Genomic DNA, 26,722 nt, shown 5'->3' with positions numbered 1-26,722 from the left:
CCAATAATTCACAAGCCAAACCCTGTCTGTCTTAAATGGAAAAAAAGTTTATTTTACTCTTACATTCGGGTCATTCGAGGAGGATCCGTCTGAGTAACCATTCCTATTGAAACTAATTTATCCTTTTTACAACTACCTGCCTCAGTCTTTCTTAGAAGATCAATGAAAATCTTTGACTAAATGCATTCTGTCTTTTAAGAAGTATCTGTTTACCAGTAAGATTGAAATGCCCTAAATTACACTCATCTTGGTAGCATGAAATTATAATGCATTTGAATAAAGCATAGAGCAAATAACAAATGTGCGATAACTAAATGAACTTAGTGTCTTTTAATTTTGTTTTGTGTATAATATTCAAATTTCCATGTGCTGTGTGAATGAACAATAACTGGGCGCAATTCATTTCAGTGTAAGGCTAATTTTTACAATTCTTGCATACAATACTGATATTTTTATCACCTTGCCCTAGTCTAACAGAATATCAAAATATACGCAAGTGACTCACTTTATACAAACTCCTGATGGTCGAAAAGGAAAAACCTTTTAAGGCAGAATGAATGTCTACAACCACTCTAATGCTAGGATCATCTCTTAAAAGAAGTTTTAGCGGAGCCAAACAGAGGCGCTTTCGTTTTTCAAACCACATCATGTGTGCGTGTGTTTGATCCGTTTTATTGGAAAATTCTCATAAACAAAACAATGGCACAGCAGTATACAAATCTGGAAACATGCAATGTAGGCAGAACTCTCTGTGTTTCTGTGCAACACCATTACACAGTAAAAACAGACTTGTCTGCAGCTAAGTGGGACACACGGCACACAATCAAAGAGGTTCCCAATTAAGTGCATCCTGCACGGTAAGCTTCTGTACGTGTTCTTCAGCATTAAAAGCAACATAAGTAGGTAGTACAGTAACACAGGGATGCCAATGTGTGTGATATAGTGCTTGCATAATTGTGATATAGTTATTTGGTTTGTTTCGTTTGATCTTGTACTACAAATATCAAAGCTAGTGGTGCTCTCAGACAAAACTACCATAAATAATTCTTAACCACAGTTAATTACACACAAGAATGTGTTCGATTGGACTTAAAGTGGTAATATTAACATATGGATTTATAAATCAGAGACCGAAACTATCTATAAGGACAGATTAAAACCGTACTGTTGTAAAAGTGAAGGGATACAATGACTAATTCTAGATTAACATTTTCAATCATTTGTCGTCTCGTGTTCTGCGCAGGTAAATGTTTTGGACGCCCTATGGTTCATGCGAAGATTCTTTTCCAGTTAAGAATGATTCAAACATTTCTTATTGCTTGTGGGCCATGTTTTCTTTCTTTTTTTTGTGCATGTGTGTGTAGAGTCCAGACCGGTTCAGGCTTGTCTAATTTTGGAAGGGGTGTAGCTTTTATCCACGGACTCATCCTGTAGGAACATGTGCAGGCAGCGCTCATTTTGGGCCAATGGATGACCAGCCACTCTGGAAAATCAGACCAGAAAAGGCACATTAGCCATCATAAAAATATTATGCAAGGATGCACATTGAAGAGGGAGAGGTTTGATGAGAGATTTGACCCCAATCAAGATGCAACTCTTAGATATTATTAGGAGGCTGTGACGTTTCGCTGCATCTTTTTTCAGATCATAAATCATCCAGCTTGAATTTCAGAGCGATAATATCAAAATTTAATTACGCATATCTTAAAAAAAGTAGAATGAGCCATCATGCTAATTAAACTAATTATTTTACCATTAGCTCTATTCCAGCTTCCAATGGAATAAAAAAGGACACTCACACCTCGAAAATGACATGATGCCCATGATGTTATAAGTCAAGATGGTTTGGGAGAGGCAATATAAAGACATGCCGTTCAAATCCACACACATACATAGTCGAGAAGTATGATGGGCATGCTTCCCCCTTCCCCAGGTGCTATAAGTACCGAACAATGATATTTAATTCAGGAATTTTCGGTTGAAGAAAAAAAAAAAACCTATCTTAATTACCTCCATATCCTTTCTTTCTTCAAACCTAATTTACAGCTGTTCGGCTCGTATTAAAATTCAAACAGGTAGAGCCGGCGCATTTGCACATGAAACAAAGATAATGGCAAAGTCTGCAATCACAGCAAATAATTACAATCGAACTGTAACTTTTATTGTCTCAGTCGTCGGGGGAACGGCACCTCGGATCAAAAATAAGCAGGAGTGCACACAACATCTTGTAGGGAAAAGGTATGCATGCCTGTAATTTCACTCGCAATTATCATAAATTACACATCAAAAATAAAACAAATGTAAAAAGTAAAGCTGGTGCACTTGTGGCCTCTCATCAGTTTTGATCATTCTGTAGGTAATTATGAGAGAAGGAAAAAAAGTGTGAGGGAAGACATCGGATGACACAAAGGCTGGCAAGTGTATGTTTTTCTCTTTCACTGAAGTACCTTAACCTAAAAACTCCAAATTAGCGGAAAGAGGAAAAACTCTTGTGTTACGTTATCACGATAACCGCTTCACTCTTCTTTACAGAAACAGTTCAGATGTGCTGAGGCCAAAAGAAGTGAAGAGGAAGGACACGCAGTAGAGGACTACGTAAATCTTGTCATATCAAGAACAAAATCACAAGGATAAATAGTTTTATTCCCACAATGCATCATGGATACATACAGTGTCCTTCAATAATAATGGAACCTTCAATATGGGCAAAATAGGCTGTCACTTTTTGCTACAATTTTACTCCATTTAAAGATTATATTTTTGTGAACATTTTGAATGAAAGACTAATTTTTGAAAAAAAATTGACGTCATTTTGCTCATAATTCAGCTTTATAGGTTGTAAATATTAGTGAAGTACTTTAGCATTGAGAACTGAATGTATAAAGATGCTGCAATCAAACAGTATAACATGGTGCTAGCACCTCCAAAGTCATGAGCTTTTGATAGAAGAATCTGCCAAATTAACAAAATGTACTTAGTCTGTAAAAATAAACCTGTCAACTGTTAAATTTGAAGTTAATTTTGTCCCGTTTTATAGTGATTTAGATGAATTGTCTTTTCCTACTCGCATGGCTCAACTGAATGTGAAGGTAAACCCAAAGATTAATGTTTGTCAGGAGGATCTTGTGACTCACTTGTTGAGGAAATGTTCTAGGCCTTGCCGCCGTTCCTCGATGAAAGAGTCGTCAAATATACCATCATCCCCACGGAATGGGAGCTGCCTGAACAGAGCCTTTCCAGGAAGAGGAGGAACTACCACCTGTTTGAAATACAAGAACTTTATTCACTTTACATACATCTCCAAATGCAATCATAGGTCTCTTACAATCACTTCAAACGCCATTACCTGAACTACAGAATCATTCCAATCCAATGATTGAAAAAAAAAAACATTACTACTAGATACTTAAATGTATCTAGCTGAACTGGACCCTTACAACAAGTCTGACAGTATGCAGTAGGATGGAAGGATGATAAAATGCCTCAGTCTGAGCATTCGTGCGATGTTCCAACCAAACCAACACTACCATTTCACTCATCCATCCTTCACCTTGCTTTCCCTCTCCAGCTCTCCTCTCAGCCACTCAAAGTCGCTGTATCTCCTCCGGACACGTGACTCCTTCAGCTTGAATATGGGGAGGTTTGTCTGTGGAGAACAAGAACGGACGAACAACATCAGAAACATCACATCAATCTCAGATTAAGAGAGGCCGTTTAAAAAAAAAAAGACCTACAGTACATCTTTTATAAAAGTAGTTTGAAAACCTTTGAAACTTGAAAACAGTTTGAAGGACTGACAGTGCAGCTGAACAGCATCAATACTTCAATGAAACCCAGTTCAGTATTAGAGTAAAGCATTAAATAAATAGGTAAAGTCCACAAAAAGGCCCACTGAGACACTAAAACAGGGTCACTGGAGAGGCGAGGTTTATGAAATAAAAGAACAGCCCGATGACAGCATTCAATGAGAAGCTGAAGAGGCAAAAGGCAGCACAAGTAACGAACATACAGATGGGAATAAAAGTACAGATCAATATTTGCTCGAGGCAGACTCAAGACAGATGAATACATGGTGGAGGAGACAGTAAGTTAAACGAATAAATGAATGTGTGCTTTGGGGACAAAGTCTCACGTGGGCCCTAATTGGACAGGAAGAGTTGAAATGTTCATCGATCCTCAGTTACCCCAAGACCATTCCTCTTATCATCGCTCACTCTCCCTCCATCTCTCTTCAGCTGCTTCCAAGTCATGTTTTTAGCCTTGAGAGGGTCCCTTCAGAAAACGTAGCTCTCTCCACACAATGAGGAACATTGATGAAACACTCACTACTTCAGCTTTCCCCCCCATCTCTATTTTTTTCAATCTTTATCCATCTCTGCTTGTTTCCCCAATCTGACCATATCTGTTTTTCTTCTAATCTCATTAAACAATGTTTCACTGAAGATGTGCTCGCTAATTTTTTGTCACGGTGTTAGAAGTAAGTCGTCATTAAACTGTTAAGGAAGCTAAAGTGATAATAGTAACAAAAGAAGATAGTAAACAAGTTGTATTTAGCTGATCATGTGACCCGACCCATGATGGGTGACATGACAGGAGTCTCGTGTGAGTGAATAATTTGTAACATAATAGTAAATTACTGATTGCACCTTTTAAGCTTCACTACCGTGCAAAAGTTTGTGGTCATTGAGATTTTTTGAAGAATTTTTTTTTATACTTTTATTTAGAAAAGATGTACTCTATTGATCAAAAGTGACAGGAAAGGCATTTATAATGTTACAAACAATTTCAATTTAAAATTAATGCTGTTCTTTTGAACTTTCTATTCATAAAAAATCAGTTTTCACAAAATATTAAGCAGCACAACCAAATCCTGAATTAAGTTCTCTTTTGCTTCTTCATGCACTTGAACAAAAAAGAATCACACAGAATTATATCAAAATGCCCATCTTGGTGAGTATTCTAGTAAAAACAGTCGGTTATGGCTAAAGTGAACGTAAAGAGTTATAAAACACGCGTGTATCAGTATATTGGATAAGCACTCTTAAAGTGACAGCAGCATAATATTCCATAATATTCATATGTATCTTTGTCCTGTTGTATTTATGTAGGCCGGTTGAATGTTAAATGGATCCAGTCCATTCAGTGAAGATGATTTGATGATGCAGCAATAAACTAGCTAGCATATACCTTGATGCATGCGGTGCATCCTTAATAAATTACATTTTTATATAGGCCTATATTAGCCTGGGTTTCCCCATGCTGCCTTGTTTTTTTCTTCTTGTATATTTATTAACGCTGCTAGGCAGCCTGGACACCATGGACCAGATTTTCCCCTCAAAAAGGGAACCAATCACAGAACGGGGAGGGAGCAGCAAGACGATGACGACCTCTATGCGACACACCGAAGCAGTTTGTTTATATCTATGGATCCAACATGGCATCAGACGCGAAGTTACCTTTTGATGCAGCCTTAGATGGTGTTCTAAGTAGTTTAGAACGCAAGTTTATTTCGTCTTCTTCCTCGTCGAATTTCTGTCGCTCTACATACGTGATCTGGTACAATTGAAACGACTGGCTATGAGCTACGTACAGGCGCATTTGATAGACATTCGTATCGCCCAATAAACGGCTCTGGGCATTCGTAAACCACGCCTCAAATACGAGAAAATGAACATGTGGTGTCCAGACCACGTCTCAATGAGAAAGAGGTCTAACGTTAGCCAGGCTAGGCCTATATATTAAAGTAAACACATTTTAAATTGTAATATTTCACAATATTACATGTTTTTTTTTCTTCAAATTTTTTTTTTTCTTTTTTACTTTTTAAATGTTTTTCTTTTTTTATTACTGACCCCAAACTTTTAAACAGAATTGTAACTCTTTCCAAATATATAAATTCATCACAACTTAAAGGGATAGTTTACAAGAAAACTTTTTGTGTGCAAAACCCCCCAAAAATAACGACTTTATTCAACTATTCATTTTCTTCTGTGTGGGCCTCTGAGTGAGTTCACGTAGTGTAACAGCGCAGCGCTTCTGGGTTGTACGTCAGAATGTAGGCTCGCTATTGGCCGATGCTAGTCGTGAGCCTACATTTTGACGTACAACCCAGAAGCGCTGCGCTTTTACACAAAAGGTGCACAAAAAGTATTCTTGTCGCTTGATGAACCTAACGTTGAGCCACTGCAGTCACTTGGACTATTTTGTCTTTGCTAACTTTTCTGGGATGGCAGATATCGATTACATAGAAGCATATGGAGGAGTGAGCCAGCTCTCAAGATTTCATCAAAAATATCTTAATTTGTGTTCAGAAGATGAACGAAAGTCTTACGGGGTTGGAACAACATGAGGGAGAGTAATTACTGACAGAATTTTCATTTTTGGGTGGACTAACCCCTTTAAGCGCAATGAGACGTGAAAGAGAACAGTTTAATACTCACAGAACGCGCAGTCTGACATCCAGCTTTCTGTGCACGTGCTTCGGATGTGTGCGCTCAGAAAACCATATATCAGAAGTTTAGACTGATATTGCTTTAAAACGCATGCAGATAATACCTAAACTTTCATGATGATGAAGAACTGCAATGTCACGTGAGCGTGATAGAGATGATAATCAATTCAAAATCAAACAGATGTTTTAGGTTTTGCAGACTATTGGAGGCAGGATCTGTACAGGCTCCACCCTCTTCTGGAAAGCGGAGCGGGGAACACCAGCTAATTGCATTTTTCCTTCCACTCAAAAATGCATTTAAAACATGATATAATAAATGATCTGTAGGGTATTTTGAGCTGAAACTTCAGACACATTCTGGGGACACCTGAGACTTGTATTACATCTTGTAAAAAGGGGCATAATAGGTCCCTTTTAAAAAGTTTAATGATAGGTATAATGGACAAAAACGGTTAGAAACATTCTTCAAAATATTTGTTTGTGTTACGCAAAACATACAACTTAAATTACGACTTAATATGGCTTGACATAAAAGTGAGATAAAAAGCGAGTAAACAATGACAGGAATTTTAATTCTGAAAACACTTGCGGTGAAATATCCCCCCTCAAGTGTTTATATCTTCTAATTTTTTCATTTAAGTTTAATTTTTATTTGCAGTAACCTAATGAATAATTTCTCTAACCTTACAGTTAGAATTTTTATAACCCTTGGACATTCCTTCAACCCACGCGGTCATATGAGACGGGGATTAACTCAACGGCTATGAGATCAGGGTAACTGCAGTGCTGAGGAAGCATTTAGTAGCAACCTTGCTGAGGTGCTTGCTAATACTGTGTGAATGGCTGGACCACTGGGTTTAGGTTCCACTAAGTAAGCAGGTCTAAAGAAGTTAATCCCCATGTCAATTGATCACGGTAACAGGTAATTTAATACACACACTCATGACAATAATGTCATAGTTTCGGGACTATTATGTGGTGTGCGGTCACACCGGAGGAAGAGTTAGTTAGTTATTGAACAGGATTAGTTCAGTGAAAGCCCATTTATCTAGAAAACTTCTTAAAATGCACACACAGAAATGAAAAGGACCTATGAAGGTGTCAATAGGTCAAGTTTTGTTTCTTATTTCACTCTATGGCTTAAGTGTTGTGTTAAGAAGGTGAAAGAAAGAAGAAGATTGAAAAAAATCATTCCAAATAAGTTCGTCATCTATTCCCCTTACTGCAAAAGAAGAAATTTGTCAGACTTACATCTTCTAATAGAGGATCCCTGTAGTACTTGGCAAAGGACAAGCTTACCAATTCTACAGCTGGTTTTAAAAAGTTGCCAATATTCTATCCTCACTGATATACTATGGATGGCTGAATTCCCTTCTTCCAAATGTCACTGAAACTGATATAATACACTACTGAGGACAAGCTATTTACTGTATGTGCCAACTTGACAATTTCAGTGTATTTTTGGCAGTCAGACAGGTATGTTCTATGCAACTGTTTTGCATAGTCACAAAACTCACTCCTCCACCGTGAATAAATCGCCATCCAAAAGCATGAGTTTTATAACTGAGGTGGCATGCAAATTTATTTTTATGGTTGTCCACATGAGAAAAACAAATTACCATCCGAATAGGGCTTAAATTGTACAATTAATTTACATTGTGCTTAAATGTTGGTTATAATGAAAAGTTTCGCGAGCGTGCAAAAACTATCTGAATTTTGAATTAACAACAATGTTTGAATTAACAACAATTGCTTGAATTATGGGTTCTTGATTATTCTTAATGAAAAACACAACTAACCCTTTGCAGGTTCCCTATCAGAATTGGGTTTAAATACAAAATATTGCCAAATGGGCGCTTTTATATTACGTTTTGAAACCAAATCTTCAGTCATCAAGACGTCTTGTCAGTCAGCTCAGCTGGCCTCACTCTCGTCACTTGATAAATTAAATCTGACTCCTGTTGCTGATCTGTGCTACGACTCTTGTTTAGCTCATGCTGAATTAAGCAGACATGTTCATTTTTTTAATTCTTAGTCTGTTCTCTAACTGAACTAAATTATTTTTATTACTATAAAAAATCAAAACAACAATGAGCATTGGCAAGTGCGCGATGGGCAAGTGATGTAATCGGTGTGCGGCTGAACACAGTGTAACACCAACTATCGCAGCAAGCCTACTCAGCGCTTGTAAAAACACGATGTAAATAGAAACCCCCTCAATACAGTAAAACTGCACATTTTAGAGTGGCCTTTTATTGTGGCCAGCCTAAGGCACACCTGTGCAATAATCATGCTGTCTAATCAGCATCTTGATATGCCACACCTGTGAGGTGGATGGATTATCTCGGCAAAGGAGAAATGCTCATTAACACAGATTTGTGAACAATATTTGAGACAAATATGCCTTTTGTGTACATAGAAAAAGTCTTAGATCATTGAGTTCAGCTCATGAAAAATGGGGCAAAAGCAAAAGTGTTGTGTTTATAATTTTGTTCAGTGTATGTACTCTATACTACTAGTACTGCAGAAATGCTGGTACCATCAACTTTTTTTTCTTTTTTCTTAGAATCAGGGCATTTGACATCCCTACAACAAGGGTCAAAAATCTTTATTAATAGATCTACCGATTTCGGTGTAGAAATAAAACAATTATGCAGCCATCTTTCTAAAGTCATATTCCTCCACCTGTAATTTGGCGCCAAATCTCAGGTAAATACTGAAGTACTGGCTGCAAAAAAAATTCAGCTTGGCCATCACATAATAAATACATGATAACATTTTAAAGGGCACCTATTATGCAAAATTCACTTTTACATGGTGTTTGAACATAAATGTGTGTTGGCAGTGTGTGAGCAAAACCACCCTAGAATGATAAAAATCCACCCAGTAGTTTTTTTACTATCTCAATAAATCATAAGCACTGTCTCAGAACACCCTGTTCTAGATTTTCCTCATTGTGACGTAGAAATGAGCTAAGCCCCACCGACGTGATTTGATTGACATCTGGTTTTGGCATAGACCCCGCCCTCGGTGATCTGCATCCTCAGCGACAGCCGGTAATGTCTCCTAAGAAGTGTGTTGTGGGATGTAATGGACATACTAGTCTTCAGTGACATCAGAGCCACTGAAAACGCAGCGGATGGATTTTATTTATGAAGAAAAGGCACCACTTAAACTTCCTAAATACGAGATTCATTTTCTGACTGACTGTTTAGTGAACGAGGGTCAAAGTTAATCCTAGAGTGTGGATCGTTGCCTACAGTTCGCGATCCAACGTCACCTCCAGAAAAAGTAAGTGTATTTTATGATTTTTGAGCAAATAGTCATTTCAATCGATGTCAGCCAGTTCAACAACAAATGCGTCTAAAGCTATTTATTGTCGTCGTCAACTCGTCATAGGATGTCTCAACAAACAACGGCAGACAGTTTTATGTCACGTAGGCATTTTTTTGCAGCATTTACAAATGTAAATAAATTAAGGTCTGCTCTATCTCCATAGACAGTAGGCTATATAAACGTCTATCTCCCTCCCCTTAAGAAATAAATAAAAAAATTAGTTTGTACTTCACAGTAGTGTGTGTGTGTGTGTGTGTAGTTTAAAAAAATTGCGCGAACGTTATCACAGTTCGTGTGTGTGTGTGTGTGTGTGTGTGTGTGTTGCACATCCATAATGGCAAAAGGGACGCGATTAAAACTTTGTAAGTACAGAAATGTATCAAATAACCATTCCGAGACGTTTAGTCCATTCTCTTTCGTGTTTATTCTGTGCCGGAGTCTGTTCATCATCTGGGTCCAGCAGCAGGGCGGGGATATGCAGCTCATTTACATTTAAAGTGGTAGACGCCAAAACAGCTCTTTTTAAAACAGGCCCCAAAAATTACATTTTCAAATGGTTATAATAAATTAACTGTGGCGTATTTTGTGCTGAAACTTCACAAATGCATTCTGTGGACACCCAAGACCAATATTACATCTTCTAAAAAGGGGCATAATAGGTGCCCTTTAAAATATATACATTTATTTATTTTCTTATTGATTGCTTGCCAAAAACTAAACAGAATACAAAAGTAATATTACACAACAAGCTGCATGATTAAAGGTATAGCGGAGGATCTTTCCGAATTTTAGATAAGACCCGCCCTCTCCACTTTTTGAAAAGTTTGATTGATTCACCAGAATGATTGACAATTAGGAGGACCAATAGTATAGGCTATCCACCCGGAAGTAAAAAATCCTCCGCTATACCTTTAACACATCAGTCTTGTCCCTAGTGCAAACTTCACTGGAACAGTTGCATGCTATAGTTTACTACTTTAGGGGGTTGTTCAAATCCCTCACACCAAGTATGAGCAATAGTAATAGTGACGCTTGCAAGCACCACTAATTACACTTCAACGAAAATGCTGTGACGAGAGCAGTGTTGTATTTGTGTGCGTGTGCAAAGAGAAAGGAGGGGTACATGACACTGTGTACAGCTGCAGATGTAAACTCCAAAGAGTTTGACTGTCCTCCCCTCACTGCTAATGATCTCAATCAAACCTGAGACAAGCAAACAAAACAGCCCAACAAAGGGCCTGATTACCGTGGCAACCAAAGTTAACCACACAGACGGAAGCCCTTACACATCAAACACTCAATGAGCAGATGAAAACAGCCCAATTCATTAAGACAGCAGCCTTGCGCTGTGGCTAAGACGGGGCTTTTCAAGAGGTCCATCAATACCTGTGAGCATATGGAGAGGGGAATGGTATGACATGATTAAACTGGCAGGTAATGAGACTCAGTGTTAGACGAGACGATCAAATGCTTAGAGACTCTCTGATGGTCAGCTATGTTCTCTTGGGTGGTTTTTATGTTAATTCTGTAAGCTCCGTGGGATATTTAATGATGTCTGTTTTTTAATTCTCTCTAGTTGGCCACTAACAGGACTCATTACAAACCAAGCCTTCTCATCATAAATCATAACACTGCGGCTAAACTTAAGAGTGCTGCGATAATGCATCAAGCAATAAAAGCTCCGTCTTCCATGTTAATCAGAGTTTTTGACAGCTGCGCATGTGGGAAATCAACATTTTGTTGATCACTTGGTTTCTATTTGTTTGCACTCAGTAGCCCTGCCCACAGTGAAAGCTCACTGGTGCCAAATCCTGCTCTACATAGCTGTATTAAACATTAAATATGTTCTGATCGGCTAGGAGTATGTTGTGTCATACAACATGTACACATTCAGTGTGACAAGTGACAAGGCATATAGCTTGTTGCTGGAAACTTAATGCATTATCTTGTTAGGTCACAGCAAGCACTACAATATAATGATACATTTAAAATAAACTGCTGTTCAAAAGTTGTTTTTTTTTTAAGGCAATTTATACTTTTTTCAGCAAGCACATTAAATTGATCAAAAGTGACAGTAAAGGCATTTACAAAATATTTCCATTTCAAATAAATGCTGTTCTAATTTAAAAAGAACACAAGTTTACAACACAACGAAATTAATCCACAACACAACGGAAATGCTCTTGACCACTAGAGGGCTCTCTGAGCGCGGTAAAGTTAGTTTTCCATGCCACTGTCATAAAAAATATCAATATATCAACGAGACTCAGGTCCACGGGTCCCGAGATCGCCACTATGCAGACTCGAGTCCCGAGATCGCCACTGTGCAGACTCGAGTCCCGAGATCGCCACTGTGCAGACTCGAGTCCCAAGATCGCCACTGTGCAGACTCGAGTCCCGAGATCGCCACTGTGCAGACTCGGGTCCCGAGATCGCCACTGTGCAGACTCGGGTCCCGAGATCGCCACTGTGCAGACTCGAGTCCAGAGATCGCCTCTGTGCAGACTCGGGTCCCGAGATCGCCACTGTGCAGACTCGGGTCCCGAGATCGCCACTGTGCAGACTCGGGTCCCGAGATCGCCACTGTGCAGACTCGGGTCCCGAGATCGCCACTGTGCAGACTCGGGTCCCGAGATCGCCACTGTGCAGACTCGGGTCCCGAGATCGCCACTGTGCAGACTCGGGTCCCGAGATCGCCACTGTGCAGACTCGAGTCCAGAGATCGCTACTGTGCAGACTCGAGTCCCGAGATCGCTACTGTGCAGACTCGAGTCCAGAGATCGCTACTGTGCAGACTCAGGTCCAAAGATGTCAGCGCCATATCAGGACACTGTTGGCTTCACTTCTCACCAATGGAAGAGGTATACATTATATAGTTTTATACATTATATAGTTTTAACCACTTGGTGGAATTACCAGATGTTCCCTTAGGGATCATGCGCTGTGGAAGCGGGTCAAAGCATTCTTGAGTATAAATACACAGCTATAATTCATGTAGGTAATTTTGAAGTAATATTTTATGTCGATATACAATGGTTACATACTGTTACAACTAATTGTGGTATTGATATATTTAGACTGCTGACTCTATAGAACAATGGCAAGGAAAACTTTACCGCGCTCCGAGAGCCCTCTAGTGGTCGGGAGCATTTCCGTTGTGTTGCGGCTCATTTCCGTTGTTTTGTGGATTCTTTTCGTTGTGGCTCAATTTCGTTGTTGTGAACTAATGTTTGCTTTTTAAATTTTGTTGTGTTGTGCACTACGGGGCCACCATATCCCATTCTTTAAAGATATCTGGAAAAAAATATATCATGGTTCTTACAAAAATATTAAGCTGCAGTTTTCAACATTGATATAAACAAGAAATGTTTCTTGAGTACCAAATCAGCATATTAGAATGATTTCTGAAGGATCATGTGACACTGATGACTGAAGTTATAATATAATAATGCTATAATGCTGAATATAATAAAGAATAATACTGAAAATTCAGTTTTGCCATTTCATTTATATGAAACTGGAAAACAGTTATTTTAAATTGCAAGAATATTTTACAACATAACCACATTTTTGATCAAATAAATGCAGACTTGTTCTTAAAAAAAAAAAATATTTAAGATATCCTACCGACTGCAAATTTTTTAATTTTAATTTTTTTAATAAAAAGTATGTGCACAAACAGTCCTTTTGTTGGTCAGAATTGTGAGCCACAGATTCTGTCTTCAAGATTTGGTCAAGGTATCAATACATAATTTTCTCTAAATGCTCCAAACAAAATAGGTTAAAAAACAACCTAAAAATGTCAAAATGAAAACAAAACAACCTGTCAAGAATGGGACAGACTGCCCGAGTAAGAAAAAGTCGGAGCGAGAAAGAGGGAGATAAAGACCAGGTGCATTTTATGCACAACACCCAAAAATAGCCAATTGTGTGAAAGGTGCACTAAAAGCGCTCTTTCTTTTAGTCACTCTTCCACACTGTTAAAAGCTTCCACATGGCTTATGCCGATATGAGGAGATGGCAGAATCCCGGTCTCTCTCCTCTTTTTTAGATGCATGTGTGTGCGGGGGACAATGGTGTAGCCTCATTAGGAGGAGAGAGAGGGCAGTGAAAAAACAGCCGAGAGAGGTCACCTCACCCAGCGTAAGGGCTCTGTGCTGGCTATGCATTAGCTTTTAGCGAGTCGGATCAAGTCAAGTTTAAGAGCGAGCATTTCATCTCTCCGCTCTGCTCTCTCTTTTTCAAAATAAAAGTAGCAAAAATGGAAGCACAATGCCATCTCATCGCATCATAGCTCCAAAGAGAAGAGGACAGAGGGACAATGAGAGCACTCGCGCCCCACCACCATCATCCCCCTCCGTGTTCTACACACAAGTCGCTCTCTCTCACACACACATGCACGCAAACACACCCACCCACCACCCCAACACCCTCACTCTGGCAAAAAGCTGCCCCCTGTCTTTGTTCCAATAGCATCAACTCCCACTTTTGATACTGTCATCTCAAGTAGGATATGGTAGCCTTGATACAATATGCTGCCCATTACCATTAAAATAGTTGTCGGGGAGGATGCTGTAGACTTTGGATTACACTTGACTGGGACTGACAACCAGGCAAGCAAGCCATTTTTAGTAATGGCAGAAAGGGAGAGCGAGAGAGAGGGCTTTTTGGAAATTGGAAAAAAAGAATTAAAGGGGGATGACGAGGAGGAGGAGGTGAAGAAGGGAGTGAAAGATGGATAGGGAAAGAGAGTGTTGTATACAAAAAAGCAGAGGGGGGGGGGGGGGGGTGTCTGAGGATTCTCCTGTCTGTAAACAACATTGAATCCCGAAGTCCTCCCTAGGATGGTTTTCGTGCACAGTCTGTGGTCTCATCATGTCACTCAACTTTAGCAATGTAAACACAATATGGATTTTATAAGAAATTATATGAACAGAAGCCAACAAACAGAGCTTATATCAGCATATACTGAAAGTCTTTATCTGTGTTCCTGCTTTGGTCATGTGAATATGAGCTCTAAATGTGTGTGACAAACCCAATAAAACTATTCCAAGAACGCGTCCAAGTTACAAAGTTGCATAATCCATAAAGTGAAAGATTGTCAATATTCAGTTGCTTAAGGTACTTTCTTCATATTATGAGATAAAGCAAAATTTTTTTTCATGAGCAAAAGATGATACTTGACACACTGGGAAATTAGGCAGAAAACAGACCTTAAAGATGTAGTTCACCCAAAAATTCTGTCATTTACTCACCCTAATGTTGTTCCAATCCCGTTTGACTTTCTTTCTTTAGCAAAACACAAAAGGAAAGATTCTGAATTATTGTACTGCTCTCACTTTCCCATACAAGTACAATGAATGGGGACTGAGGCTTTCAGGCTTCAAAGAGAATGCAAAAGCACCATGAAAGTAGCATAAGAGTGGTCCACACAACTTGTGACTTCTGAAGTATATGATACACTGCAATAATAATCCAACTTCTATTTTGTTAGACACACTCTATTTTAAAGGTAGGAAAAAAAAGTAAGTAAAGTCAACTTTTGTATGAGCAACTTGTAATATTAAATTTGTTATGTCAAGTTTGGTGGTGAAGGTATAGGCTATTTAGCATGCTCGGTTTGATCACTGATTCTCAGCTCACTGAGTTCAGCAAAACCATCTGAGGCAGAACTATTCCACCTTGCAATCACTTAAATTCTATTTAGTGTTTTATTTTTAGTCACCACTCACCATTTGCATGAATAGTGTTCATTTTGTTTAGGTTTGTTCAATTAAATATCAATAACTGCTAAGGAGTTTTGAGTTTAGTTGACTTCAGGGACATACAACTGTGAGACCTTGTTTCTTATAAGTTAGAATAGTACTTTATTGGTTGCTTATTGGCAGCTGGTTGCTTAATTTTTTTTAAGCTAACCCAGTGTTAGCTTTGTGTGAGCAACAGACACAATTCGGCACAACTTCGGCAACTGGATCATTGAGTCAGTAGCCACGTTTCCATTACAGATTTGCGCAAAACTTTTTCGATATTTTCTAAATTTCGATAAAAACTATTGATAAATGACGGTGTTTCCATCAACCAATGTAATGCGACTGAAACGTCATATTTTCCTCTAGCGATAATTCCAAAAATCATGGCGACGGATGTTTGGAGGTTTACATATATCCCACTAGCCATTATTATTAATCGAAGGAGACGTATGTGTGTTATCCAAGCATTAATGGTAAGGAAGGACTCTTATACTTGGTAGCAGCTGCGTATGAGGCGTTTCTGGGTGTTTCTCCCTCATATCAGCTTCGAGGTCTTGATTGTGGCATTTCTTAGTGGTTTAGAATCCAGTATTCCCATAATTATTTTGTCTTTTATGAGTTTAATAAAGAAATCTGTCTCGTCTTCTATCCAAACACACTGCACCATCTACATTAAGTGAACTGTAAATGCGCAAAAACTGTTTCCAATGCAGTTTTGCGAAATACTCCTTTTTTGAACCGCCTGAAAAACCACCTCATGCAAGCGTAATATTTTTTTGCAATATATGAGAGTTTGACGTGTTTCCATTGGGCGTATTTTCAATTCGCAATTTCAATTTGTGCAATTTGAAAGGTAATGGAAACGCAGCTAGTAAGATCAGCTTTGGTATTTTTATTGAACAATGGTTTCAATATTGGCCTGTTCCTCACACATAGCTATCATATGACTCCATAAAGCTTGGAATATAGTGCACAAGTATGGATAATTTTTTTTTTTTGTCATTGTGGAACTTTATTCCTGATTCATTATGTTGAAAATATTTACATTTTGCATTCAATGGAATGCTTGGAATGGACTGAGGATAAATTAATTGTACCTTTTACGTTACAGATGAAAACAAACAGAACTTTAAGAATCCTGCACTCACTGAACTGAGGAAGAGATATGCCCATCCTGAGACGAGACCTGGAGGAGATGACGGGGGATGGGCACGTTTTGTGCCATCCAGTGGGGGTTTGGCAGGGGGTTAAGACGAGGTCTGCACCCCCATAGTCATTCACACGTTCCACTCTAAAAGAAGGGATTAAGAAGCTTCTCGCTCCTTCTCCAAGACACACACACACACACACACACACAAATATGGCTTGGCTTCTTTCTTTCACTTACCATGCCAGGATCATCTATGGGATGTGGGATATGACGATGGAAAGGATAATGGTTGGCCACTGAGCAAAAGAGAGAAAGCGTGCATGGATGGTGCGAAAGAGCCTAAAAGAAAGATAGTGCCCTTGGCACACAAAAGCATGTAATCAACACAGGCAGTGTTACTATGACAAATACAAACAGAATCTCTTTATCTCCTCTCATTGTTGCGATCGGAATACTTCAGAAGCAAATCAAAAGTTGACAGCTCCGCTCTTTCTCTCGGTCTTGAGGGCTAGAGCGAGAGAGCGATAGCGTGAGAGGGATGTGTGGGGTGTTCCCTTATGCAAAACAGGGTCACCGCCGACTCAGAGACACACAATAATACTGATTACACGCATATGCTAATTATTATACGCTAATCAAGTACAGTAGCTTTAGATTTGGGCTAATGGCAGGCGCTGGCTCGCTCTGTAGGTAGGAGAAAGCTAAAAATACTATAGGAAAGCTGGGAAGACAGTGGCCTATTAGCAGACGCAACAGCACCTGTCACAACTTATCAGTTGTGGAAAATGACTGCTTAGGACAGTAAGGGGATGTGACAATGTCTTGTCTTCGCCTCCGCCTCCTTTAGGCAAGAGCTTCATTTTTAAAAGTATAGCATTTCAAAAGGAGAATTTAGGCTATTTAGGGAAAGAAAAAGTGGGAAGAGTTTCAACAACAATATCTGAGTCTGATGAGCATTTAGTCTTTCGTCGAAACTTCTGAAGGTAAGACGACTTGTTACAAATGTATCAAGAATAGAATTCTAGAAAAGAAAAGAATTCTTCTTTCATGCAGTGTCACAATGTTAAGCTGCAGGGACAACACGTGCCTTGCTCAAGTGCACAATGGTCATAGTCAGTGCAGACTTTTGTTGACCAACCCAAATCTTTAACCTCTTGGGTGACTTCTAGAACACCAGCCCTAACTAGGCCACACACTTACACCAAGGTCAAATGTCACAAATGTAACGTTCACACTGACAGTAATTTGCAGTAACAAATGCAGTTAATAACGTATTTGAAGTAATTTAAAAAAGAAAGCACAACACCTCTGAAGAATCGAGTGTTATGTTGAAAAAATTACACCAAAGAGTCAAGTCGTCGGACAGTTGACATAGCATTAAATCTGACACTTAAAAAAAATGAGGAACATTTTTTAAACCATCTTTAGATGCAAACTGTGGTAAATAATGTGTGTGTGTGTGTGTGTGTGTGTGTGTGTGTGTGTTTTTTTCTTTGTAAAGATAACTTTGGCCGCATATATGTAGTCCTTGTATTTGACGGAGAAAATATATTACGGAAGAGTAAAATGAAAGTTAAATCAATTGTTCCCATTTTTAAAAACGTTCACAATACTGTATTATTCTATTCCTTTCCTATTTGCATGTATCAAGATGTTTTGCTTTTGGAGGAATATTTAACATTTGCTAGTTTAGTTGTCCATTCATAGCATCCCTGGATATCTGAATTACATGTACCATAACAACACTTTTTTACCATAATGTTGGAGATTAGCCACTAAAAAAAAGAGGGTTTTATGCTATTTGTGCCGTCAGTCATTCATCTGTCGTAAGGTCCATGCATAACAGCACACACACAAAGAAATGCAAAAGAGATGACGTGTGTCTTTCTCTCACTACTCTAAACTTCCTCTTACATTCCAAATAATTTAACCAACAAATCACGATTGTAAGCGAGGCTTGACGATAACACCCGCCGCCAAATATGGTGGATTTACACAGCCACTCCTACTAGCAACGTTGGCGGGTCGAATTTTAACATGTACAGTACCAGTCAAAAGTTTGGAAACGCTACTATTTTTAATGTTTTTGAAAGAAGTCTCTTATGCTCATCAAGCCTGCAGTAAAAAAAAAAAAAAAAAAAAAGTAATATTATGAAATATTATTACAATTTAAAATAATGGTTCTCTTTTTTAATATAGTTTAAAATGTAATTTATTTTTGTGATGCAAAGCTGAATTTTCATCAGCAAGTACTCCAGTCTTTGGTGTCTTATGATCCTTCAGAAATCATTCTAATATTTGATTTATAATCAATATTTGATAATATCTGATTTATGATCAATGTTGGAAACAGTTGTGCTGCTTAATATTTTTTTTATAACCTGAGACACTTTTTTCAGGATTATTTGATGAATAAAAAGTTAAAAAGAACTGTATTTATTTAGAATAGAAATCTTTTGTAACAATATACACTACCGTTCAAAAGTTTGGGAACAATAACTATTTTTTTTAAAGAAATTAGTACTTTAATTCAACAAGAATGCGTTAAATTGATAAAAGGTGATGGTAACGATTTATATTGTTAGAAATGTTTTTATTTTGAATAAATGCTGTTTTTATGAATAAATGCTGTTAACGTTTTACTCATCAATGAATCCTGAAAAAAGTATTCCAAAAAACTATATTAAACAGCACAACTGTTTCCATCATTGATAATAACTGAGTATCAAATCATCATATTAGAATGATTTCTGAAGGATCATAAGACACCAAAGACTGGAGTACTTGCTGATGAAAATTCAGCTTTGCATCACAAAAATAAATTACATTTTAAAATATATTAAAAAAGAGAACCATTATTTTAAATTGTAATAATAATTTTTTTTTTTACTGCAGGCTTGATGAGCATAAGAGACTTCTTTCAAAAACATTAAAAATAGTAATGTTTCCAAACTTTTGACTGGTACTGTACATTTTTTAATTGTAGTCTTTAAAAAAGGCATTTGAAATAATAAACTAAGAGCAATGTAGTGTGTTGTCAAAAATATCGGTTTTCCGATATCGATACTGAAATGATTCCAGCACTCATTCTCCGCAAAAACTATCCCGACAGACGCTCGCTGACCCACTCCCAGCCTTTAAAGTGACAGCAGCTGCCAAATTATGAGATATTAAAAATATCTATATGGCAGTTTTCTTCCATGGTATTAATGTCAAAATTGTGGCCAGTGAAAATGCGGAGAGGCTAGTAACTTTGGAAAACCACTAGCCACAGTGGTTGGTTAGCAAAAAAGTTAATGTCAAGCCCTGATTGTAAGCATTTTGTCAGTGCAAATATCGGAAAGCTGATTCATGTCGTAGGAATGACGCGTGTAAGTGTGGGAAATTTCACAATAAACTGGATTTGCTTAGTGAATTCAGATGAATTTTATCATGAGACAAATCCCTGAAACATGCAAGAAATCAAATCTGTTTAAGTTGGGTGCATGAACAGACAAGAATAAGGAAAATAAATAAATAATGCATTTTAAAAGCAAACTGAAAGGTTTCACTTAGTATAGATGATGTGAACAGTACTTTAACGTCAACCAGGTTCAAAATTACCGTTATAAGCCCCATTATCTTGGCCTTGCACATAGGGGTGTGGTCACACACTATCTACACACACATAACAGCTTGAAACTCTTGTCTCAAAACTCTGCTTATTCTCATGTCATTTGTAGACATCCCTACTAAGCTAAGCACTCCACTGCTCAACATAAGTTAGTTGATCATTACAATGTCAGGCTTACAAAGGTTTTAAGGTCAGTGTCAAAAAGAATAATTAAAGGGATGGTTAAAAAAATATATTTACACTACCGTTCAAAAGTTTGGGGTCAGTAAGATTTTTAATGTTTTTAAAAGAAGTATCTTCTGCTCACCAAGGCTGCATTTATTTGATAAAAAACAATAAATAAATAAAACAGTAATATTGTGAAACATTATGACAATTTAAAATGACTGTTTTCTATTTTAATATATTTTAAACTGTAATTTATTCCTGTGATCAAAGCTGAATTTTCAGCATCATTACTCTAATCATTCTGATATGATGATTTGATGCTCAAGAAACATTCATTATTATTATCAATGTTGAAAACTGTTGTGTACAATTTATTTTCAAAATTCTTTGATGAATAGAAAGTTCAAAAGAACAGCATTTATTTAAAATAGAATATTTTCTAACATTATAAATGTCTTTACAGTAACTGTTGATCAGTTTAACTCATCCTTGATGAATAAAAGTATTGATTTATTTTATTTATTTCCCCCAAAAATAAAATTAAAATTCTTACTAGTGTTTAATGTTACAAAAGCTTTAGATTTCAGATAAATGCTGTTCTTTTGAACTTTCCATTCGTCACAGCATCATGAAATAAAAATATAAATAACTGTTTTCAACATTGATAATCATAAATGTTTCTTGAGCATCAAATCATCATATTAGAATGATTTCTGAAGGATCATGTGACACTGAAGACTGGAGTAATGATGCTGAAAATTCAGCTTTGCCATCACAGGAATAAATTACATTTACTGTATATTCACATAGAAAACAGCTGTTTTAAACTGGAATAATATTTCACAATATTACTGTTTTTGTTTGTATTTTTAATCAAATAAATGCAGCCTTCCTGAGCAGAAGATACTTCTTTTAAAAACATTAAAAATCTTACTGACCCCAAACTTTTGAACGGGTGTGTGTGTGTGTGTATATATATATATTAAAACCTGTATGATTCTTATTCTTGCTAATGAACACAAAAGAAAAGAGATTTTAGGCTAAATGTTAAGTACTGACAGCTTCAGTCACCTGTCACTTCCAATGGATCTGAGTTACAGTGTATTGAATGACAGCCTCAGGTACATCTCCTTTTTGTGTTCCACAAAAGAAAGGAAGTTATTTGGGTTAGCTAAACATGAGGGTCTGTAAATTATGACAGTTTTCATTTCTGAGGGAACCATTCCGAGCACCTAACCAGAGACTTGCAGTCCACATTTATAATAAATCAAAATAAAGACGAAAACAGTTACGTTGTCATGGAAAAATGTATCAAGCCATCAAGATAAACAAAGTTATACCTGGAAGCAAGTCGTGGTATTCTTAACATGAATGAACCACACTGTGATATGTACCATTAGCACTCCTTTCAATCAAGTGTGTTTAAGCATTAGTAAGATCAGTGTGTGATTGTCTGGTCTGGTCAGGCCAGCATTGGCTGCTCACCTTCAGTCTGATCTCATATGTCGTGAACCTGTTCCGACCGACGCCAACCGTCTCGGGGTTGGACACATCAATCTCTAGGAAATTACTCGGCGGCCCATACGCATCGTTCAGGTTTTGTGGTTTAGTATACAGCCTTCTCGTATCTGCTATGGCCTCAGCCATCGCTTCCCGTCACAGGTTTGAGCAAACAAGCAGCTATCGATTGCACTTCCGATCAGCTGAGGAACAGCTGACATGTGACATACCAGCACGATCACGTGGCAATATTCTTAGGCTTTGATTGGATAAAAGCTGCCATGGCTTGTTAAGTTGAGAATGTTATAGGTTAAAATGGCTATTTATAACCTTCAGTAGAGTAGCGTTCATTCAGTCATGTGCCAATATTATTAGTTGTAACTTATATTTACAAAGATATATGTATTATGTAGATGTAACGTGTTTGCTACATTACAGATTTCTTATGTGACTTATATAAACCCGAAAGAACAACATTTAGCAGTTCACCGTAACGTGTCAGTGTAAGGAGCTCAATAAAGTTATTAGGTTTTGAATCAACATGGCGACATACGCGTCGCGGTGTACAACGCGATGTCTTTTAAGATTAATATTTAAAAAGACAAGTTTGACGAAAGGAGTTTGGTGTGAAGTGTTGAAGGCAGGTAGAGGTGAGCACAAACCTTCTTCTGTCATATGGTCAGTGCTGACAACACGTGCAAACACCGGGAAATCGTTTAAGTCATAATTCTTTAGGTAACGACTGGTCAAGTTATATATAACAACAACAACAACAATAGTAAAAGTAATAATAATATATTAATATTATTTTAAAAGTAATAACCATGTTGTAGATCAGATTATTAACTTGCGTGGTTATTACTTTTAAAATATTGTAATTATTATTTTTATTATTATAAAAATAAATGTGCTGTTGATTAACTTTTTATTGTGCAGTAGAAATATTTAGTATTTAAGAACACAATTCTTGAACTTTCCCCAAATTTAAAGTCTTTTAAGTTTAAATGTCCTATATCATATAATCTTTCAAACATATAAATTAGGCTATGCAACTAAAACACTTTCTCTAGGCAGTATGACTTATTTTGTGTTTATTTTATTATAATATATATTTGTTATATATTATAAAATGAAATATTATTTATTAATTAAATAATATTTCAATTAAATATATATATATATATATATATATATATATATATATATATATATATATATATATATATATATAAAACAATAGACCGTAAGGCCACTTGTGTGTTTTATTTGCCTGATACAAATAGTTCACCCAAACAATGAAAAGTCTGTCATCATTTACTCATACTAAAATTAATCCAAACTCGTACTGTATGTCATTCTTTCTTCTGTGGAACACTAAAGCGGATGTTTGACAGAACGCTATTCACTGCAGTCGTTTTTTTTCTTTCCTCCTCTGGGTAAACTGTCCCTTTATGCATTGCAGTGCTTACTGATCTTTTTTCAAGAAAAAAAAAAAAGTTGTTACACACGTGATAGCTGTTTTACTAATCTATTGTTTTGCGTTTATCAAATACAACATGCAACTTAATGTGCATTAGGGATGCACTGAAATTCGGTGCAGATTTATACAGTTTAAAACAAAGTTACAAATAAAGTAAGTTCTAACTGTAATGTATTCAGGTAGAGACATGTAATATATATATATGTATGTGTGTGTGTGTGTGTGTGTGTGTGTGTGTGTGTGTGTGTGTATGAGTTTCTTTATTACACTAACTAAAAATAAGATATTTTGAAGAATGTTGGTAAACAGACAGTTAGACATTGACTTCCATAGTAGGGAAAAAAATACTATGGAAGTCAATGTCAACTGTTTGATTACCGACATTCTTCAAAAATATCTTTTGTGTTCAGCAGAAGAAAGAAATTCATACAGGTTTGTAACAACATAAGGGCGAGTAAATGATGACAGAATTTTTATTTTTGGGTTATTTGATAAATTATTATTTATTAAGTGTATAATGTGAAATAAGTGCTAAAATATTGCTTACTACTGTATATACAAGTCAGATACATGTTTAACAACTGTCATATTTTCTTTCTTAAGGGTGTTCAACATTACCTGTGGGACAAACATCTACATCAGCACCTTGGGCTGCCCGTGTCGGACTCGTCAGCCACTATGACAGTCTTGTCCTCTCTGGTTCGCTGCGAGAGGACGCTCAACAGAGAGCTGCTCTTCTTCAGTTAGAACAGTTAAACAGAGTGATGACAGGCTATACCAACGTCCCTATCCCTCGACCTAAAGACTGCTCACAGAGTCAACCCACCTCAGAAGTGGAGAATAAGGTAAAACCAAGTGAAAGTAGAATAAAACGTTGCAGTCCTGACTCCTGAAGAAATTAATTCAAATGAAAAAGAATACACACAGGAGGTATGGTTTGTGTGCCAAACTGAGCAGTGCATTCTGTCAATGTTTACGAATGTGAAGAAAAAACTTAGCAGTCCAACTTTCAGACAGACCCCAGCACTTGCACTGGGCCATTGCCTAATTTGCTGTGGGCCTGTTATTTGTAGGTCAAAGCAGCTTCAGCCTGTTTGTGTTTGTGGGGGTGGAGAGTGGGAGGAAAGACCAGACCAAGCAGTTGCTGGATCACAGCACAGCCCCCTACTGAGTCAGGACACCCCACCTATCCCTCTTTTCAGTAATGAGGGGTCGCCATTGTCTGGGAGAGAGATTCCCAGCTCCACTTTTAATGTTGGGAAATAAACACAAACATGTGCTGCGATGTGCTCTAGCCTTGATTATTTAGGACAAAAAGGGCACTTCATTAGGTGAACTGAACAGTGCGATGCCAGGAATGAATAAATTAATTCGTAATAAGTTAATCACTATTGAGCAAAGTTATTATTTCCAAAAAATCATTGATTATCTTAAGCATTACCAGAGCAAACAACAGTTCATTTGTTGAGTTAAAGAGAAAGAGCTTTTCTACCTAAGAGTGTTGGCATGTGAACTTTTTCCCCTTGGCTGCATCCTGTGAAAGTATAGAGCATGACTCCACCTTGTGGACCCGTCCCTCACAAGGCCTGTGTCCTCTCTCGCTCAGTGTCTTCACTGTGTTTGTCCACTCTACCGTGACTGGACCACTGCCACCAGCCACAATAACGAGCTACAGAGTTCTGAAAGTCAGTGAGAAGTCACACGCTGTCATCCAAGAACGCTGTGCCTCACTGCTCAAACAGCTTCACCCCTCCGAAAACAATCAGAGAGGATGAGGTGAATGCGGGGATAAGGATGTCGGCTCTCTGTCTTTCCTGAATGATCAATTGTCTGCAGCCACAGACAGTTCTGGGTTGACTCATCAAACGCTTTGCACTCTGAAAGTTGAAAGCGTTGCAGATATTGCTTGGAAACTTTAAATCAAGGGGACTCTTAATCATTTAAATTGCCAAGAGTTTCCTGAAAATGTTACAGTGTGTGTAAAATGTGCTAAGATTAAGCTTTTTACAGCATTGAGGAAGATGATTATATTTGCTATTATTTTACAGGAGTCCCCAAAGCCACATTCCCCCCACGGTTACTATATTCATGGTGATGTTGGTAAGTTTCAGTTAATACATTTTTAGATATAATTAGTCATTTTAAACATGCATATATTGAGTTTGGAGGGACTGGGCTGGACTTTATATTGGAGTGGCCATAAATGCTTATTCTGTTTTCTGTTTTATAATCAACAGGCACTGGGAAAACCATGCTGATGAACCTTTTTTACTCATTTGTGGAAAACCCAAGAAAAACGAGGGTTCATTTTAATGGATTCATGTTAGATGTACATAGAAGTAAGTTCTGATCAGGGTGACCTGTTGAGAAATGTGTGGATGCATAAAAGGTTCTCGAACACGGGACGGTTGTCATATGCACTACTGTTTTAAAAGTTCGGGGTCTGTAAGATTTTTAAATGTTTTTGAAAGAAGTGTCTTGTGCTCACCTAGGCTGCATTTATTTGATACATTAAAAAATAGTAATATTGCAAAATATTATTATATGCTAAAATGTAATTTACTCCTTTTATGGCAAAGCTGAATTTTCAGCATCATTACTCCAGTCTTCAGTGTCACATGATCCTTCAGAAATCATTCTAATATGCTGATTTGGTGTTTAAGAAACATTTCTTAGTTATCAAACAGTTTTCAACTGTGATAATAATGATTAATATTTATTTAAGTGTTCCATGTTGAATAGAAAGTTCAAACGAACATTTATTTGAAATGGAAATCTTTTGTAACAATATAAATGTCTTTCATTTTTTATCAGTTTAATGTATCTTTACTAAATAAATAAAAATGCTGACCCCAAACCCCATTACCTCATTCCATACTAAGCAATAAATAGTACTTTTATTTGTACAAGTAGCTTACTGTTTGTTTTCATGCATGAATAGCAATTAAGGAAAATAACAGCATAAAGCAGAATAGTTTGTTGCTTTTCCCCTGCGATTAAAATTGGTTTTCATTTAAGTTTTGAGAGCATTTGCCTTTATTTGTATTGATTTTAATTTGTGCATTCCATTCAGGGATCCACAAACTGAAACTGAGCCTGCCAAAGCGGCGGATCGGTAAGATGACAGTGTACGACCCCATCTTTCCAGTTGCCATGGAGATCGCAAAGGAAACCTGTCTCATATGCTTTGATGAGTTTCAGGTGAGGGCAAGAGTTGGGAAATTGAGAGGGTGCAGAGTTGTGAGAAATTGTTGAAAGATGCACATTCACTGTG

General features: G+C 37.4%; 2 protein-coding genes across 4 annotated transcripts in view; one reads left to right on the top strand and one right to left on the bottom strand.

The window, feature by feature from the left end:
* Positions 1-656: 656 nt before the first annotated feature.
* Positions 657-22,517, bottom strand: snx3 (sorting nexin 3). 2 transcript variants are annotated; one of them, XM_081379311.1, is made up of 6 exons: positions 21,954-22,169; positions 16,686-17,045; positions 15,043-15,076; positions 3,551-3,646; positions 3,135-3,259; positions 657-1,483 (listed from the first exon to the last, which is right to left on the bottom strand). In XM_081379311.1, the coding sequence occupies exons 2-6, from the start codon at positions 16,760-16,762 to the stop codon at positions 1,378-1,380; spliced, it is 438 nt and encodes a 145-aa protein (XP_081235437.1). In that variant the 5' UTR covers positions 16,763-17,045; positions 21,954-22,169; the 3' UTR covers positions 657-1,377. The 2 variants fall into 2 exon arrangements, with proteins under 2 accessions (XP_081235437.1, XP_081235436.1); XM_081379310.1 differs by lacking the exons at positions 15,043-15,076; positions 16,686-17,045 and having other exon boundaries at positions 21,954-22,517.
* afg1lb (AFG1 like ATPase b) overlaps positions 22,260-26,722 on the top strand; it is a 26,122-nt gene continuing 21,659 nt past the window's right edge. For both annotated transcript variants that reach the window (XM_081379309.1, XM_081379308.1), the window contains exons 1-5: positions 22,260-22,618; positions 24,052-24,293; positions 25,497-25,548; positions 25,686-25,787; positions 26,522-26,649. In XM_081379309.1, coding sequence (XP_081235435.1) covers positions 22,510-22,618; positions 24,052-24,293; positions 25,497-25,548; positions 25,686-25,787; positions 26,522-26,649 — 633 coding nt within the window. In that variant the 5' untranslated portion in view covers positions 22,260-22,509. The remainder of the gene's footprint in view (positions 22,619-24,051; positions 24,294-25,496; positions 25,549-25,685; positions 25,788-26,521; positions 26,650-26,722) is intronic.

Source organism: Scardinius erythrophthalmus (genome assembly GCF_964197995.2).
Source record: "Scardinius erythrophthalmus genome assembly, chromosome: 11".
In the NCBI taxonomy this organism is placed as follows: Eukaryota; Metazoa; Chordata; class Actinopteri; order Cypriniformes; family Leuciscidae; genus Scardinius; species Scardinius erythrophthalmus.
This window is presented reverse-complemented; position numbering and strand designations above follow the sequence as displayed.

Excerpts from the sequence above, each read along its gene's own strand:
- snx3 (XM_081379310.1), bottom strand. The coding sequence starts at position 22,115 with ATGGCTGAGGCCATAGCAGATACGAGAAGGCTGTATACTAAACCACAA. Across the intron at positions 3,260-3,550 it reads AGCTGGAGAGGGAAAGCAAG|GTGGTAGTTCCTCCTCTTCC; the intron begins GTGAAGGATGGA and ends TATTTCAAACAG. Across the intron at positions 1,484-3,134 it reads CTAGAACATTTCCTCAACAA|AGTGGCTGGTCATCCATTGG; the intron begins GTGAGTCACAAG and ends CTGATTTTCCAG.